This window comes from Monodelphis domestica, chromosome 8 (assembly GCF_027887165.1).
Source record: "Monodelphis domestica isolate mMonDom1 chromosome 8, mMonDom1.pri, whole genome shotgun sequence".
Taxonomy (NCBI): Eukaryota; Metazoa; Chordata; class Mammalia; order Didelphimorphia; family Didelphidae; genus Monodelphis; species Monodelphis domestica.
The window spans coordinates 165,929,137-165,947,586 of NC_077234.1; the positions used below are offsets into that span (position 1 = coordinate 165,929,137).

The 18,450-nt window shown below is 36.0% G+C and overlaps 1 protein-coding gene across 2 annotated transcripts in view; it reads left to right on the plus strand.

Annotated features, from left to right (window-relative positions):
* The window catches only part of PCCA (propionyl-CoA carboxylase subunit alpha), a 569,394-nt gene that overhangs the window by 172,784 nt on the left and 378,160 nt on the right, over positions 1 to 18,450 (plus strand). For both annotated transcript variants that reach the window (XM_007501342.3, XM_056807506.1), the window contains one exon: positions 3,668 to 3,799. In XM_007501342.3, the coding sequence (XP_007501404.1) occupies positions 3,668 to 3,799 (132 nt within the window). The remainder of the gene's footprint in view (positions 1 to 3,667; positions 3,800 to 18,450) is intronic.

Here is an 18,450-nt window from a genome sequence, read left to right on the forward strand (position 1 = left end):
TTGCTCTGGTCAGTACCATATGCCCTTCAATAACATTTAACTTATTAAAATTGTCTCCCATGAAGTATCATTCAATTTTAAAACTTTTATTCCTTATTGAATGTTAACTGCTACCTTTCAGTTATTAGTAACCATTATTTTGGGTATATAAAAGAAATTTCCCAGACTTTGTATTTGAATATATTAGGAGAAATACTTTCCAGTTATGTATAGGTACTAAAGCTTATGTTTTGTAACTCCATTTTTTGTTGAAAAATTATGCTTTTTTAATTAAATGCTTCCAGGACCCAACACTCAAAAACCTTTATCAGTGACACACAAGAATGATAAAAACCTAATAAAAATGGTAGCACAATTTTATACATGTTAAACTCTTAAAAAATGCATAAAATGCTAGAATAAACAGTGGCAGCCATTGGTGTCTTCAGTGTGATGCTCAGCCTGTATCCAGTTTCTGATGGATCCCATTGTTGGCCTCTTACTGACTTGCAGGTCACAACTTTGGCCTGGGGAGGGGCCCATTACCATGGCAGAAGATGCCCTCTTGCCTCCAGAGCTGTCACTACACTAGAATATATACGATAAATCGGGTGGGTACTTTTGACGAAGATTGGAGGTTTCTTTATGGTAGTGGACTTCTGAAGGACTGTAGCTTCTGAGTAATTGTGAAGTCATATCATTTTCTGAATTTCTTGTGGGAGGAAATACTGTATATAGTAGTAGTAGTCTCTCGGTATCTGAGGATGATGATTGTCTTTGTGTGTTTTCAGCATAAAAAAATTGTAATTCACATTATATGAATTATAAAATATTATCACATTATTCATAATACATTAGTTATATTGGATAAAATAAAAAATTATAGCAGATCTATGACTTTATAAATGACAATTCACTATGATTATAAGCTGTTCTTATTGTGTAGATTGTGAATTAAGAGAAATTCAATAGCCTGGGCTAGAAGCCACACTGCATAAGAGAAGAGGAATGAGTAGAGTAGAGTAGAAATAACCTTCTCTGGTAGTGAGAGAATTGGAGAAGAGCTGGGATGGTGAATTGAAGGTATTGCAGGCTTAAAAGATTTTTTTTTTTTTAGGGAAAACTTCAATTCGTTTGTATTCTGAGGGGACAGGTCCTTGATTGTTTGGTACTTGTATATGAAAGATGAAAAAAGAAATTTTGAAGAATTCAAGGTCTTAGAGCCAGGGTCTCGAAACTATGGCCCTTGGGCCACATGCAGCCCCCTGAGACCATTTATCCGGCTCCCACCACACTTCCAGAAGGGGCACCTCTTTCATTGGTGGTCAGTGAGAGGAACACTGTGTGTGGTGGCACCACAAAGCATGGCATCACTCACGTACAGGACTACTTCCGGTGACATAATCCTTTGTGTGGCACCTTGTTCTGAGAGTAACTGAAGGAGAACGAGGCACCATGCAAAGGATTATGTGGCTGCACAATGGAAGATGTCAGCATGGTGAGCAGTGGTCTGGGGGATGGGGATATATACCTGTATACTGCTGCCCAGTATAGTGGTGGCAGTGATGAGCCTGTGCAAGGTGTGACAGGCCCATCATGGCCAGTGCTGCAGCCTCTGCTATCCCAGACAGCGTATACAGATTTGTTCATAGTTTTTTTTAATAGTCCGGCCCTCCAAGGGTCCGAGGGACAGTGAACTGACCCCCTGTATAAAAAGTTGGGGAACCCCTTCCTTAGAGGATATAAAATGGGATGAGACAAAGGATATTGGTATAGGAGATTGCTTTTAAGAGGGATCACTTAGACTCACAGTTTCTAAAATATTTCTTTCTCCTCAAATGGATATGAGATAAAATTTTACAGAAATTCTAAGCTGAAGTGCTATATACATATTCATTCATTCATTCATTCATTCATTTATTTATTTATGTATTCATTCATTCATTCATTCATTCATTCATTCATTCATTCATTTATTTATTTGTTTGAACCCTTGCCTCATGCCTTAGAATCAATACTCTATATTGGTTCCCAGGCATCAGAGTGGTAAGGGCTAGGCAATGGGGCTTATGTGACTTGCCCAGAGTCACACAGCTAGGAAGTATCTAAGGCCAGATTTGAATCTAAGACCTATCTCTAGGCCTGGCTATCAATCCATTGAGCTACCTAGCTGTTCCCTAAAGTGCCATGTATTTTTTTTTTCAAAACCCTTACCTTCCGTCTTGGAGTCAATACTATGTATTGGCTCCAAGGCAGAAGAGTGGTAAGGGCTAGGCAGTGGGGGTCAAGTGACTTACCCAGGGTCACACAGCTGGGAAGTGTCTGAGGCCAGATTTGAACCTAGGACCTCCCGTCTCTAGGGCTAGCTCTCAATCCACTGAGCTACCCAGCTGCCCCCTAGTGCCATATTTTAATGGAGAAAATAAAAAACTCTATCATAGTTATATGGCATAATTTTACATTGAAAGAGATTTATATTGTCTTGAAAAAAATGACACTTTCTCTTTTTGCCTATTCAATATATTTTCATTCCTTCATTTATAAAATATTCAAAGAGAACTGCAAGAATACAAGAGAATTAACTTTTATTGTGATGTCCTACAGATCTTTAGTTTGAAAAACAAATAATTAAATATTATGTATATAATAAATAAATCCAGATTACATTTACATAAGTTTGGTTTTTTCAGTAATGAATGTATCATAATTGGTAACAAACATGGATTATTTAAGTTATGAATACTGTGTTATTTTGCTAGATAATGAATTTACTTCAGGATACTTGTCCTTAAAATGCCTACCTGTGTGTGTGTGTGTGTGTGTGTGTGTGTGTGTGTGTATGATAGATATATGCATAAAGAAATGATTACTAATACAAGGTAACATGGACAATTAGATGCTTAAAGGATAATTTTAAGTTTAAACTTGTAGTACTTTACTTTTGCTTAATATAGTTGACAATCAGTAAATATTTCTGAAATACCTGCCATATGCCAGACATTATACTAAGCATTGGGTATAAAAAAGTCAGAAGTTAGTCCTTCCCTTTGCAGCTCACAAACTAAGACGGTAGGAAGACAAGCAGCAAACAAATAAATACACACGAGCTGTATTTATGATAAATATTAACCAAGGGAAGGCACTAGGATTGAGTAAGGCTTCCTGTAAATGGTGGGGTATTACTTGGTGCTTGTAAGAAGCCAGGAAGCTGCAAGGTAGTGGGTAGACCATGAATTCAAATCCTGCCATAGTTATATAATAACTATGTTACCTTGGAAAAGTCACTTCATTTCTGTTTGTCTCGGTTTTTTTCATTTGTAAAATGAAGATAATGATAATCTCTAGCAAAAAAGAATTTTGTGAAGATCAAGGACATGGTCTCTGGCAAGTCTTTTATAAACCTTAAAGTACTATATAAATACTATCATGATTATTATTCCTCTACTTTATTATAAACAAAAACTGATTAAAGTAGCTTTAAATCTGAATGTGGATATAGTTAACAAGGTTGTATACATTTTTAAAATGCTGGCCGAAGTAGTTGCTTTAAAGGCACCTTTTGCTATATAAATAGGTTACTTAATAAATTAGGTTTGAGTATACATCCTCATTTCCTTTTAAACGTTAACTCAGAGCTAACACTTAATAATACTTTTGTTGTAATGTTAAACTTTCATTGTCTCCACAGGCAGCAGAAGGTGTGACTTTCATTGGACCTGACACACATGCTATTCAAGCCATGGGAGACAAGATTGAAAGTAAATTATTAGCGAAGAATGCAAAGGTCAACACAATTCCTGGCTTTGATGGAGTGGTCAAGGTGAGAAATTGCTTTACTGTTGGATTTCTAGCGTGGCTGTGTATTGTATAAATAAAATCAACTGCTTTGTTAAAGTGCAATCATTGTTTCCTCATTAACTTATGCGAAAGGAAAATTTCAAACCTTTTTATGTAGGCCTAATATTTTTAGTAACATGAACTATAAAAAATAAGTTACCAACTCAGACTAGCATTTAATCAAAAGGTGTTGCTTTTTATTGTACAATAAAGTTTTTCTTTAAATTAAAATTGTGCACTTAAAATATCAAATTTTAAGGCAGTTCAGTACTTTAAACATTCATAAAATTTAATGTGTTTGTATGTGTTATTTTTTAGCATATGTAAAAATAATCTGTCTTGGTAGGGATCATAAGCAATACTGAAACAGAACATATAAGCTTTGAGACCCAGGTCATTGTCTCAAAAGATATCAGTCAGAAATCAGTCAGAAAATCAGGTACCAAGATGTCAAGACAGGCATCCATTAGTTATTGCTTATATTAACTTTGTTGTTCATTTGTTTCAGTTATAGCTGTCTCTTTGTGTCCCCAATTTGGGTTTTCTTGGCAAAGATAATGCCATTTCCCCCCCAATTCATTCTATGTATGAGTTAACTGGGTTAAGGGATTTGCCCAGGGTCATGTGATACTGTCTGAGGCCAGATTTGAGCTGAGGAAGATGAATCTTCTTGACTTCTGGCCATCTAGCTGTCCCTTATGTTAGTTGGTTAGAAACATAAGGGGACAAACTGATGACTTTGGAAGTAGCATGTAGTATGAAATAGATATTCCAATAGTTTTAATGTATGCCAGCCTTAAGGTCCACTCTCAGGCCCTTGTGCACTTACATTCAAGTGAACAAAAATGTTTTGATTTGCAAAATATATTCCTATGTAACTGCCTAGGATTTTTAAAACACAAAATTGGACCTGGTTTACAATGTCAAATCCCTGAAATTTCTTCTATCAGAGGAAGCTGAAGAGAATGGATTGCTTGAGCTGCAGTTCTGAGCAATAGTGGGGCAAAAGCGAAGCCCACGTTTGCAATAGATCTGAAATTGGTATGATGCATCCCTTGGAGTGGGGGACCACTAGCTGTGCAAAGAGCAGTGAATCTGTCCAAGTTGGAAACAAAATATGTTAAATGTTGATTACTGGTAATGTTAAGCCTTAGAACGATCACTACAGTTTTAGGTTGAGAGAGATAGGGGGTTCAAACCCCTTTCCACCTCACAAAAAAGACCCTATAAAATTACATGCTGTTATTTTTTAGTAGAGAGAGTATTTATTTATTTATATAATTTTAAACCCTTACCTTCCTCCTTAGAATCAATACTATGTATTGGTTCCAAGGCAGAAGGGTAGTAAGGTCTACACAATGGGAGTTAAGTGACTTGTTCCATGTCATACAACTAGGAAGTGTCTGAGGTCAAATTTGAACCTGGGACCTCCCATCTCTAGGACTGGCTCTCAATCTATTGAGCTACCCAGGTACCCCCTAGAGAGAGTATTTATATTGAAATGTTATTCTGCCAGAGGTGACCTAGATTTCTTGGTTGTTTTGACAATGAAACATAAGCTTTGTATGGATGTCTTCCTATATGAACTATGCAGTAGAATATCTTTTTTTTAAAAGGTTCTGGTGAAGAGAATTGTACCTTAAAGAGTTAATCTCATTTAGAACTGAGTTACAGTGCTGTAGAAGAATAGCATCTATAGTATGTTGACCTCAGTAATGAGGGATTCATGTTTTTCCCACCAGTATTGTTACTAGTTCATTTCAGTAATCATGAGGACAAAAATTCAGAAGAATCAAAATCAGAGAGGACCAGCTTTCTTAAGTAAATAAGTTTATATGCCAGAAGGCTCATTAGATGCTTTTTATCTTGACCATGGTGATTTATGAAAAATGATCTTCATTTCTATGTACCTCCTTCTTGCTCAATCACAGTATTGGAAAAAGAGAATAAATGCTGATAGGATGCTGATAGGCAGTATTTGGACTTTTACCAACACTAATTTAACTTGAAATTCAGTATAAAGTACCTGCCTAAGACTGTTGCATTGACAAACCAGAGAAGGAATTGAAGTATATTCATATGGACATTCTTTGTTTTTGAAAAAAAAAATTGAATTAAACGATGGCTTTTCCACAGTGGGATTCTCCACAGTGAGGCAAATTAAGTAGTTGGCAAGGTCTGCTTCATTCTGTACTAAAAGGAAACAAGGAAAATCCTTTTATAAGATACTTGATTTTGTCATCTATTTGTATACATTAATAAGAAATCGGTACTAGGAGTGGCGCATCTACAAATTTACTTATGGATTACATTTCTGACTATATCAAAGAAAAGAAGATTTAAAGCATAGAAATGATCAAAAGCAATACTATATTACCCAGAAGGTGACCAAGAATATATTAGTAGCCTTTTTATGCCTGAAACATTTTTTTATTTATCCTTATTTTATTTTTGAACATGTTTTTATTTTTTATTTCTTTCCTTTTGTTGTTGTTCATGTCCTATTCTTTGTGATCTTATTTGGTATGTTTTCTTGGCATAAATACTAAACTGGTTTGCCATTTCCTTTTCTGGTTCATATTACTGATGGGGAAATGGAGGCAAAAGAGATTAAATTAATTGCCCAGGGTTGCACAGATAGTAAATATCTAAGGCCAGATTTGAACTCAGGGAAAAGGAGTCTTTCTGATTCCTAAGCTGGTATTCTGTCTACTTCACCACTAAATTTCCTTTTATAGGGAATTGAAGCTGGCAACTTGGACAGTTTGAACCATTATCACAGTAGGGGGTCTGTTGAAGCACTATCTAGAGCTGACAGTTTCATTGTGAGCTGTAGTAACAGTGAGCTGAACTCTGGGTGGCTTAAAATCCCATCAAAAACCCTGTCAACTTGACTCAAAGCCTCTATGCTCTCAGAAAATCTGGTAATTTAGCTGCATGAAAGCATCATGGGACTTTTTCTGTTAGATAGGACTTTTTTGCCAAATCTCTTTTTCTCTATTATACCAGAATATATACAAAATTCAGTTGCTTATGATTTTCTAATGCCATTACAGTCATTAACACTCCTGGAACTAATTTCTTATGTCCCTTTGCTAGTATTGTTTTTCTCCTGTTTTTACAAGATGATTGAATCTTTGGCAGCTGTTTTTAAATATTTAAAAGAAAATATCATGTAAGTTACTGCAAAGAACATTAAAAGTGAATTATTTTGAAACTAAACTACATAGAATGGAAACTCAATATGAGGAATTACTCAATGCTAAAGGCACAATGGCAGAAATCAAAGAACATGAAGCAACTAAATTAGACCATTCAACTAAATTAGATAAGCCAACTAAATTAGAAATGGAAACTGAAATATTAGAAAGCATACCAGCTCAAATGTTTTCCTTTAAGGGAGGTAACTGTCATGCCCCTAGAGCGTGATATACTTATATTATATGCCACAAAATGTTTACACAATCTGATATAGACAGCTTTAAGAAAAATACTCCAAATTATGAAGAAGAACCAATGGGAGTTGTAAAGCAGTTTCAGCATTTGCTTAAGCTTTACAATAATTCTGATTTGGATTTTGACATCCTTATGGATGAATTATTGACAAAGAGGGAGAAACGGCAGATTATAGAGGACTCTAATAGAAACCTCCAAATTTCCTATTGGTCAATCAAGGATCCTGGGTGTGAAGCTCACTTGTTTGTGGGGTACAGAGACTTAATTACAGCCAGGGAAGCAATAATAGAAACTATGAAGCAAAATTCCAGATGCCCAGGAGCATGTTCTAAATTTGAATGTTTAAAGCAGGAAGTGGGAGAGACTTCCTCCACTTTCCTTGATAGAATGATTAACTGTGCTGAAAAGTGGATTGGGTTGGATATTTTAACAAAGGCACACAAATCACATTCTTAGGAGGCAGTTTGTAAAAAACACATGCCCTGTGATTGTCCAAATGAGTTTGATATGGGCCTGGACGAAATTCAAAGAATTGCTAATTATGTTTCTCTAAGATGAGAAAGATAGGCAATCAGAAGAGTAAAATGATGTAATTGATTACTTAACCAATGAAATCAGAGAGCTTAAACAAAAACTGAAATCCAATGAAGTGCAGGAAAAACCGGTAGCTGCACTAAGAACTTACCGACAATACAGACATAATTACAACCCCAGACAGTACAGACAAATCCCAATCTGTTATCTTTGTGGCAGACTTGGTCATCTCATAAGAGAGTTCAGATTTAGGGGACAATTCTTTTGATAAAATGTCAGAGGAAACTGAGGCAATAGGTTTACTCTCTAATGAATTGGGACAAAATGGATATGGAAATTATGGGTTTAACAACAGATTCAATAAGGATTTAATAATGCATTCCAGTATGAGAGATCAAGCTACCCAAATTATTTTGATACTGGATGCTACCATAATTCACAACAAGCCCCAGACTTGAATTCCCTGTAGGATTATATCAAAGCAGGTGCTGCTCCAAAGTATTCACAGGTACCTGGTGGGAATCCCCCCCAAACTCGATATGCAAAAAGTTGCAATTTCATTATGAAGGTGTGCCAAGGACTGTGCAGTTAAAGATCTAGTATATGTAGAAAATGAGCTAGGAATTATGGGTGATGAAATAAGAACTAATGAAAATGACAAAGAGATTTTAAAAACATGGCAAATTAGTACAGGAGAAATCATTGAAGAATTGGAGAAGGAAGAACAGGAACAAGTGTTGAGTTTTCCTGATCCTACTGTGTTAGCTCCTGTAATACTTGTCCTTTCTCCAGAAAATAGCACAGAACCCTACAAACAAGAACCCGAGGTTATGATTGTCTCTTGGACACAAGTGCTGCCAAATATGTTTTGCAGAAATCCCCTGATGAATGCAAAGCAGTAGATGGGTGTGATGGGAAAACTCAAATAGTTAAAAACCTAGAACCAAGAATGGTTTCGTTTGTACCTCTGATTGTAGAACACTCTTTCTTCTTGATGTCAGTATTCCCCAATGAATCTAGTGGGTAGGGATCTTCTTTGTAAATTGAGAGCAATCATAGTATGTACACCAACCAGAGATATTTCTTTGAAAATCCCAGAAGAATTCCTGAACCTTTTCCCTGTATTATTCTTGGATACAGTAGAGTCAGAGGGGGGAAGGAAATAACTTCTATCAGATATGAGATGATATTTCAGAAGGCTTACCAGCTATAGATTCTGCAGATGTAGGTTTATTAAAATCAGCAACCCCTGTTAATGCACTGACCAAAGGGGGTTCACCACCATGTGTTCCACAATACCCCTTTTGTAAAGAGGCCATTGATAAGATCACCTGATAAAAAACACATTATTGTAGCAAGACATAATAATAATAAAATAATAATAATAAAAAATAATGCATTTCCAAATATAATACTCTGATTTTATCTGTTAAGAAAATCAAGCTAGATGCTGAAGGATGAATAGTCTATCGATTCGTTCAAGAATTAAGAGCTGTTAATGATCATATAGTAAAATCTCACCCAGTTGTACCAAGTCCTGCTACCATAATTTCACCTATCCCAAGTCATGCAAAATATTTTACTATGGTTGATTTATGTTCTGCTTTTTTCTCAATGACAATACACAAAAATTCACAGAATATATTTGCATTTATCTGGCAGGGAAATTAGTATTCATGGTCCCTTCTGCCACAGGGATTCTATGAAAGTCCTTCATTATTTTCTCAAATCTTAAAGATTTGAAAATATCCAGTTCAAGCTCATTCACTTAGTAGATGATCTACTTAGAGCATAACCATCTGCAAAAGTGTGACAACATAATAGTAAACATCTTGTGTGTGAGCTGTATAAAAGAAGACACAAAATATCAAATGCTGAACTTCAATGGTATCTTCCTTGAATTGAGTTTTTAGGGTTTATGCAGTCTGAGGGGTCCAGAAGCATTTCCCAAAAGAGTGTAGCAGGCATACAAAAACTGAGCGCCCCTAAGTCCAAACGGCAACTCAGACCATCGTAGGAACCACAGGTTTTTGCAGATAATGGATATGTAATAATGGTGAACTTTCAAAGCGAATGATTGCTTTAATAAAAGACATTGATAAAGACTCACTGAAGCTAAAACCCCAGAGCATTTTCAAGCAATTGCTAAGTTAAAGGAATCAATATTTTCAGCTCCTGCTCTTGTTATCCCTAATTATTCAAAACCATTCTTCATCTATGCCCATGAGTGTAAGGGAATAGCTTCAGGAGTTTTGACATAGAGTCTAGGACCAAATCTATGTGCTATTGCATATTGTTCTGGTCAACTAGATCCCATAGCTGTAGGAATGGCTCCATACTTAAGAGGAGTGGCAGCAACTGCATTGCTTGTTACCAAATCTGCAGATTTAGTGTTAGGCTGCCCAATGACAGTTTATTATTTATATGAAGTCGAAGTACTTCTGAGAAAGGTCAGAACATAGACATTTTCAATTCAGCGCCTGACTAAATATTACTTAGTGCTTTAGGGGAATTAACATATAATATTAAAGAGATGCAACACTTTAAATCTAGCTACATTATTACCCTTCTTACCAACACAGGGGGAGCCATTGCACAATTGTGAAACTGTAGTGCAACGAATAGAAAGGCCTCGAAATAATCTGTCAGACACACCTCTTGAGAACTCTGACCTGATCTTATTCAGAGATAGATCATCATATATGCAGAATGAAATAAGATTTTTAGGTGCTTTCTTAGTAATTGAATTTCATATCCTATGGTTTGCTTCACTCCCGAGGAACTTAAGTGCTCACGGAGCAGAACTAATCATTCTAAAACACAGGTGAACTTACAAAAGACAAACATGCAAATATTTTCACTGATTCTAGGTGTCCATTTGCAATTTGCCATGCTGCTGGTTCACTCTGGGTACAGAGAGGATTTTTAACATCTAGTGGGAAAAGATTTGCTCATGCAGTAATAATTCGAGACTTACTGTCATCTCTTCAACTACCAAAGGAGCTGCCAGTAGTAATTCACTGCAAATGGAATTCTTTAGGATAAGACTTAATTGCCAGAGGAAATCGTAGGGTGGCTATGGCTGTTCAATATGCTGCACAAAATGCTCCAACTTACATTATGAATCTATCTATTAGAGATACCACAGATTTAGAACAAGTATACAGTGACAAAGAGGTTCAGAAGTGGGAGCAAAATTTTGGAGGTAAAAATGAAAATGGAATTTAGATAGCGTCAGTGGGAAAACCAATTTTTCCAAAAGCATTTACTCTTTCATCTGTCAAGCAATACACACAAAGGGTTCTTTGTAGCACCCTATGGTGCTAAAACAAGTTTATGAAAACCTTGCTATCATGCCAAAATCTCATGGCCTATATCACCCACAGACCTGGTCAGGTGGAGAGACTAAATGGTGAAATCAAAAGTATGGTTGGGAAATTATTCACAGAAATTTATTTGAAGTCGCCAGAGATTTTGCCCCTAGTGCTGTTCTATCTGTTCACTAGACCAAGAGGAGATGTGCATATCTCACCATATGAAATGATATTTGGACATTCATCATTGCACGCACAAAGCTTTAAGACAGCGTATGTATCTGCGCTTGGAGGAGATGTTGCACTTGCTGAATACATCACAGAGTTACAAAACAGGGTTAGAGAATTATAAGAAATGGAAATTTGAACTCAAGGGGGACCTTTAGATTATGCATTCCATATGATAAAACCTGAGGATTCAATTTACATCAAGAACTTTACTAGAACTAGCGCAATACAGTCATTATGTGTAGGGACTTTCCACAAGGGAAGGTAGAAGCTACAATTGATTGACAGGTCTCCAAACTTAGAATCTCTCATGAGCTGGCAGGGACAGAGTTCTAAGGTATTGAGAAGGAGCAGTTTCCATAAAGTGTCAGGACCTGATGGTGAAACCTGGAGGGTATGTGTGCCTGGACTCTAGCTAGACAGGATCATCTTGAAAGCTGACTGTCTCTGAAAGACATGACAAGGCTGAGAGATTTCCCATACATTTCTGGTGAACAGAGTATTTGAAGGAATCTTCTCTCTCTCCTGTGTGACACCTGAGGACACAACAGCTGGATGCCTATTGCCTCCCTGCCAAGGATTCTACTTCTTTAGTATTTTAGTTAAGGTTTTATATTTATTAACTGCGTGGGTTATTATTAGTAGTACACACTCCTAATCCCCTCCTAATTCCCTTTACCATTTTAAATTAAATATACCCCTTTTATGTTGTTGTTATTATCTGTTACCCTTCCCTAAAACCATTCCCCAAATCCCTTACTTTATCATAGTTTATATCAAGAATTTTACTAGAACTAGCACAACACAGCATTATGGATATGGCCTTTCCATGTTATTTTGACAATACCTTCATCTGTTCGTGTATTAGAGAAAGAATCGTGGCTGCATTGCTTGAATGTGAAAAAAGCAACAGCAGCAGAAGAGATTACATCAGACAAAATGATTCAGTCAAAAAGATGTCAGAAGAAGAAATTATTCAAGAAGAAGCAGAATAAAATGGAGATAATGATATAGATTGAGATAGGCGAAGACAACATAGAAGAAACTGAAAAGATGACCGTGGAGAGGACAATTGAACTGTAATGAAGGCTTTGCTGAAAAAATCAACACTGAGAAGAGGAACACAGACTGATTATGGACATGAATTGTAAAAATTTTGTGCCATTCTAACATTACACACTTTCACTATAGTTGCAAATAAATACTACATTGTAACAGTACAAAGGCAAATCAGTAGCAGAGGAGGTGACTTTAAGGATTTGGTAAGTACTCACTACAAAATAACATACACATTGTAATGTTTATATAGTAAGATGGGGAGATTGAAAAAACGGGATATGTAAGGTTTGTAGCAGGGAATGGAGGATTTGAAGGGAGAGAGTATGGAATATGGCTGTTGGTGAGGCAAAGGAGAGAGATGCCCCTGCTGAGAGGATATTTTTGAACAAAATGGGTTGTCCAAGAAATGAGTCACTTATTATATACCCTGTGGGGATGCCTTTTCTATGGAATGATGCTGAAGATGCCCCAGAGCAGGTAAACAGAGACCCTTCTGAGGGACAAGCCTTTCCCCAGACTTTGGTCACCCAGCAGGGGTCCAATAAGGACCATTTGTAGTTGGATGACTGAACTGAGCTTCAGCTCCCTCTATGCCCAAGAAAACATAGTCCATGTATCTGACTGCGATATTCAAAAAGATGATTTTTAATAACCAGTTTGGATTGGAGAGGTATCAGGGAAAAGGGAAGATGGATAACCCTAAATAAGGTTGGAGTCTTTCTCAGCTTTGGAGCTGAGGCCTGTCCTCACTGGCTGGTGGAGGGTTTCTCTTATTACTGTCTACACTATATCTGTGCTAGTTTCCTTAATTTCAAAATCTTAGCAGTAGACAGTAAGCAACAAAAAAAGTTCTGACTTTCAGAATTGTTTGGACCTGTCTCTTTGGGCTGAGGAAAATAGAGAGCCTTCAATCCAGAGACTGGGAAGTACACTCTCCTCCCATTTCCCACCAGGAAGGGTCAGTCACTAGTCACATCTCTTACCTCTTTCTCATTTATTTTTTGGTTTAACTTATCTCAATCTGATAGACAAATTTTCAGGTCTCCCACTAGTATAGTTTTACTATGCATTTTCTCCTTCAACTCCACCAATTTCCTTATTATCTATACTACCTTTTATCAGGATTTAATTATCCTCCCTATCTCTTTTAATTAAGTCTATTTTTACTTTGGCTTTGTCAGATGTCATAATTGTAAATCCTGACTTCATTATATCAGTTGATGCCCAACAGATTTTGCTCCAGCCTTTTACTTTTACCCTGTGGTTGTTTATGTTTCTCATTCTTGTTTCTTGTAGACAACATATGGTAGGATTTTGGTTTCTAATTCACTCTGTTATTTGCTTCCCTTTTATGGGCGAGTTCATCCTTTTCACATTAGGGTACTATCTGTGTATTCCCATTTTGATTTCCTCTCCTTGTCCTGCAGACCCTTTCATTTTTCACTATTTCATTCAACATTAGTGTTTTGTTTTTATCAGACACTTCCCTTTCTCCTTCCTCTCTTCTTATTCCCCTTTTATTTTTCTTTACATTCTTTTTAAGCTGTACCACACACTCTCCCTCCATATTATTGGTTCCCTCCTGATCTTCCCTTCCCCACCTCCCTTTTTATTCCCCTTTTATTATTTTAGGGTCTATTAAATTCCCTCCCCCCTCTCTTTCATTCTTTTTTTAACTCACCACCCCCACTCCCATTCCCCTTAGTTTTCCCCTCTCAATTTCCCTACAGGGCAAGATAGAATTTGATACCTCAATGTATATAGATGCTCAGCCCGTGTAAAAGTTTTGTGACACATGAGATTCACTATACCACACTCTGGGGACATTATGGGTACCTCCCTTAGAGGGAACATATGAGCTGGTTTGCTTTTTAATGCTTCAGTTTCCATTTCTAAATTAGTTGTTTTATCTGATTAAGTTGCACCCTCTAATTTACTTGCATCAAGTTCTTTAGTTTCTGTCATTGTTCCTTTTGCCTTGAGTAGTTCCTCACATTGGGTTTGCATTCTATCTAATTTAGTCTCTAGATAGTTCACTTTTAACATTAGATCATTTTTTTCCAGTTGCTTGCTTGATGCTTGCTTTTAAATGTTTAAACACAACTGCCATAGATTTGATAGTCATGTAAAAGCACATGATAAACAATAGTAGCACAGGGACATAAGAGACTAGTTGTGGGAGTGTCAGTGAGAGTAATGGCATTAAAAAGTCATAGGCAAATGAATTTTGTACATATTGTATAATGGTAAAAATGCAAGAAGTCATATCTTTGATTTGTATGTCCAATTCATTGACCTCTGCCCTCCCTAATTTGTTAATACATGAACTCAAGGATATATATTTTCCCCTGAGTACTGCTTTGGCTGCAGTTCATAGATTTTGAAAGGATATCTCATCATTGTCATTTTCCTCAATGAAATTATTAATTATTTCTATAATTTGTTCTCTAACTAACCGATTTTGGAGAATCATTTAATTTCCAATTAATATTTGATTTGGCTCTCCACCTACCCTTACTGATCATTATTTTTATTGTGTTATGATCTGAAAAGGTTGCATTTATTATTTCTGCTTTTCTGCACTTGTTTGACATGTTTTTATGACCTAGTGCTTCTGAAAAGTAGGTGTATTCCTTTTTGTCCCTATTTATTTTTCTCCATATATCTATTAACTCTAATTTTTCTAAGATTTCATTCACATCTTTTACCTCTTTCTTATTTATTTTTTGGTTTGATTTATCTAAATTTGATAGTGGTAAGTTCAGGTCTCCCACTAGTATAGTTTTACTATCTCTTTCCTCCTTCAATTCTACTAGTTTCTCCTTTAGAAATTTGGATGCTATGCCATTTGGTGCATACATGTTGTTTACTGATATGTTCTCATTTTCCATACTGCCTTTTATCAGGATGTATTTACCTTCCCTATCCCTTTTAATCAGGTCTGTTTTTACTTTGGCTTTGTCAGATATCATGATTGACACTCCTTCTTTCTTTCTATCAGTTGAGGCCCAATAGGTCTTGCTCCAACCTTTAATTCTGACCTTGTGAATATCTACCCACCTCAGATGTGTTTCTTATAGACAACATATGGTAGGATTTTGGATTCTAATTCACTCTCCTATTTGTTTTCATTTTATGGGTGAGTTCATCCCATTCACATTCAAAGTTATGATTGTCACTCATGTATTCCCCAGCATTTTGATATTCTCTCCTAGTTCTGCCCTTTCTTCTTTTGCTATATCCTTTTAAACCAGTGGTTTACCTTTAATCAATCCCCCTAATCCCCTCCCTTAATATGCTTTCCTTTCTAGCCCCTCCCTTTTATTACCTTCTTATTTTTTTTAGGGTCTGTTAAATGCTCTCCCCCTTCTCTTTCCCTCCCTTCTTGTACTCCCTGCTCCCTCCCCCCTTAGTTTTCCCTTCTCACTATCCCTGTTGGATAAGATAGAATTCAGGACCCTGATGGATCTAGACCCTCTTCCCTTTCAGAATTGTTTTCACTGAAGGTAAGATTTATGTATTACCTATTAGCACTCTCTTCTTCTCATTCTTATAAGAGTATTCTTCCTCTTTCCTTCCTATGTATATCTTTGTGTGATAAAGATTATCCTATTTATTTCATTTCTACATGTAAATGCCCAAATCCCAGGTACCTTCAATGCTGCGCCCTACTGTAGAGTCCCGTTGTTCTCATGAATTTGGGTTCTTTGGTCTTTTGAGGTACCCTTTATCAGTGGATGCTGAGGAGAGGATGGATCTTGCATCTAGACTGCCCCCTTGTTTACTCGGAAGTCTGAGAAGTCATATCTAATAGAGAAAACCCCATGGTGATTTTATATAGCTAATTCATCAGGCTTTCTGAGAGTATAGATTCTTTGTATCAATTTGATTGGGAGATGAATTTTGTATCCCCTTAGAGTTTAGTTCACTGTTACTACAGCTCACAGTGAAATTCAACTCTTGCTTCTTCCACAGACCCTCTGCTGCGATAATGGTTCCAATTGCCTAAGTTGACAATTGGACCATTAAAATCAGACAGGTCCTTTGTCCTATTTATTAGCTCGCTAATCTGTAAAAATAAATGTATCAGTTATAAAATGAAATATTTAGATGGAAAAAACTATTCCATCTAATATAGGTTAAAAACTCTTAGATACTTTTGATAGATGTAATTAAAAGTATCATCAGTGATGAAGTGAAGCTCTAATTTGAGATTCCTGTCAGGGCTAGATGCAAGGATGGTAAAGAGATTCTCATAAAAATACAATGTTTATTGATATATAAGGATAAATAAAGAATTTTTAATTCTAAGGGATTCTAAATTCACGCAAATAAACTCCCAGGTTCTGTAAGGAACAGATTCTCCTGTGTTTTACCGGCTACACTAATCCTCCCTGATCTGACTAACCGAAATTTATACTATCTAAATAAAAAGTACCGCTATTATCCTTATAAATCTTAACTTCACCTTCAATTATAAAATAGCAAAGGCTAGCTGCTTGAGTCTGAACAAGAATCCAGTTAGGACTCTGAGACCAGATTGGCAAAATGATTGTTTCAATTAATTCTAGTTGACTCTCTAGGGTTTTCTAAGTAAAAACCTATTCACTTCTGAAACCCTTGCTATTTGGCACTCTGGCCACCACTACACTTGTTCATATCACTAAATCCATTGTTTTTTTTTTCTGAATTCTTCCTTGATTTCTGAGATTTTGACACATTGGATGATTATTAAATTTGTGTTGAGTATCTGAATGTACCATTTGCATATCTTTTTTTCTAATATTTGAACACTTGTTCTTGGGTCCTTTTTTAAAATTATTTTTTCTCTCTTTATCATCTCTTTTGTTAATCTCATTTACTGCCATAGCCTCATGTAACATCTCTGTGTAGATTTCTCTCAGATTTAGATCAGTATACTCTACTTCTTACCTGATCAGTGATTTGAAATAACATATCTGCATAGATGTCTGCTCTCCTTAAATTCATCATGTCTAAAACCAAATGCATCTTTCCACTTAAATATATCCTTTCCCTAATTGACTATAGGATCTCCAATGTCCCGGCATCTAGAAATCTTTTAATCCTCATAATTGACTTCTTCTCTCACAAGACACTCAAGTCTCATATTTTCTACCTCTAATGTAACCATCAAATCTCAGTTGTATTTCTATCTTATTATATCATATCAATTCTTTCTTCTTGCAGTTTGCCAAAATCCTCAAGTTTTTTCTTGCCATACCTTGCTGCTTCATACAAGTAAAAATGATTTTTAAAAACAAACAAACATAAAAGTTTATAATTACCCATGTCAGATTCATTTTATTAAGTTTTGCCCAGGGTTCTAACCTGGTAGGAATTTCTTGAAACTCATAAAATTTTTTAATTATATATTTAATAACCATGATCCCCAGCAAAAGACATTTATTTAGAATTCTTTCCATGGTTACATGATTCATATTCTTTCCCTCCCCTTTTCTTCCCCCATCATGGAGGTGATAAGCAATTTCCCTGGGTTATACATGTATCATTTTTCAATACCTATTTCCATATCATTATTATTTACAATAGAGTGATCATTTAAAGCCCAAATCCCCAATCAAATGCCCTTCAAAATATGTGATCAATTATATGTTTTTCTTCTTTGTTTCTACTCCCACAAATCTTCCCCTGGATGTGGATAGCGTTCTTTCTCATAAGTCCCTCAGAATTGTCTTGAGTATTTGCATCCCTGCTAGTAGAAAAGTATTACATTCAATTGTGTCATAATGTATCATCAGTCTCTGTGTACCAACTTCATTCTGCTCCTTTCACTCTGCATCAATTCTTCTAGGTCATTCCAGATCACATATAATTCCTCTACTTCGTCATTCCTTTCAGCACAAATGTATTCTAATCAGCCTCAGATACCACAATTTTTTCAACCATTCCTCAATCAATGGACACCATCTCATTTTCCATTTTTTTCATATAAAAATTTCCATATTTTTTCCATATAAAAATGCAGCTATAAATATTTTTGTACACGTCTTTTTCCTTTTTA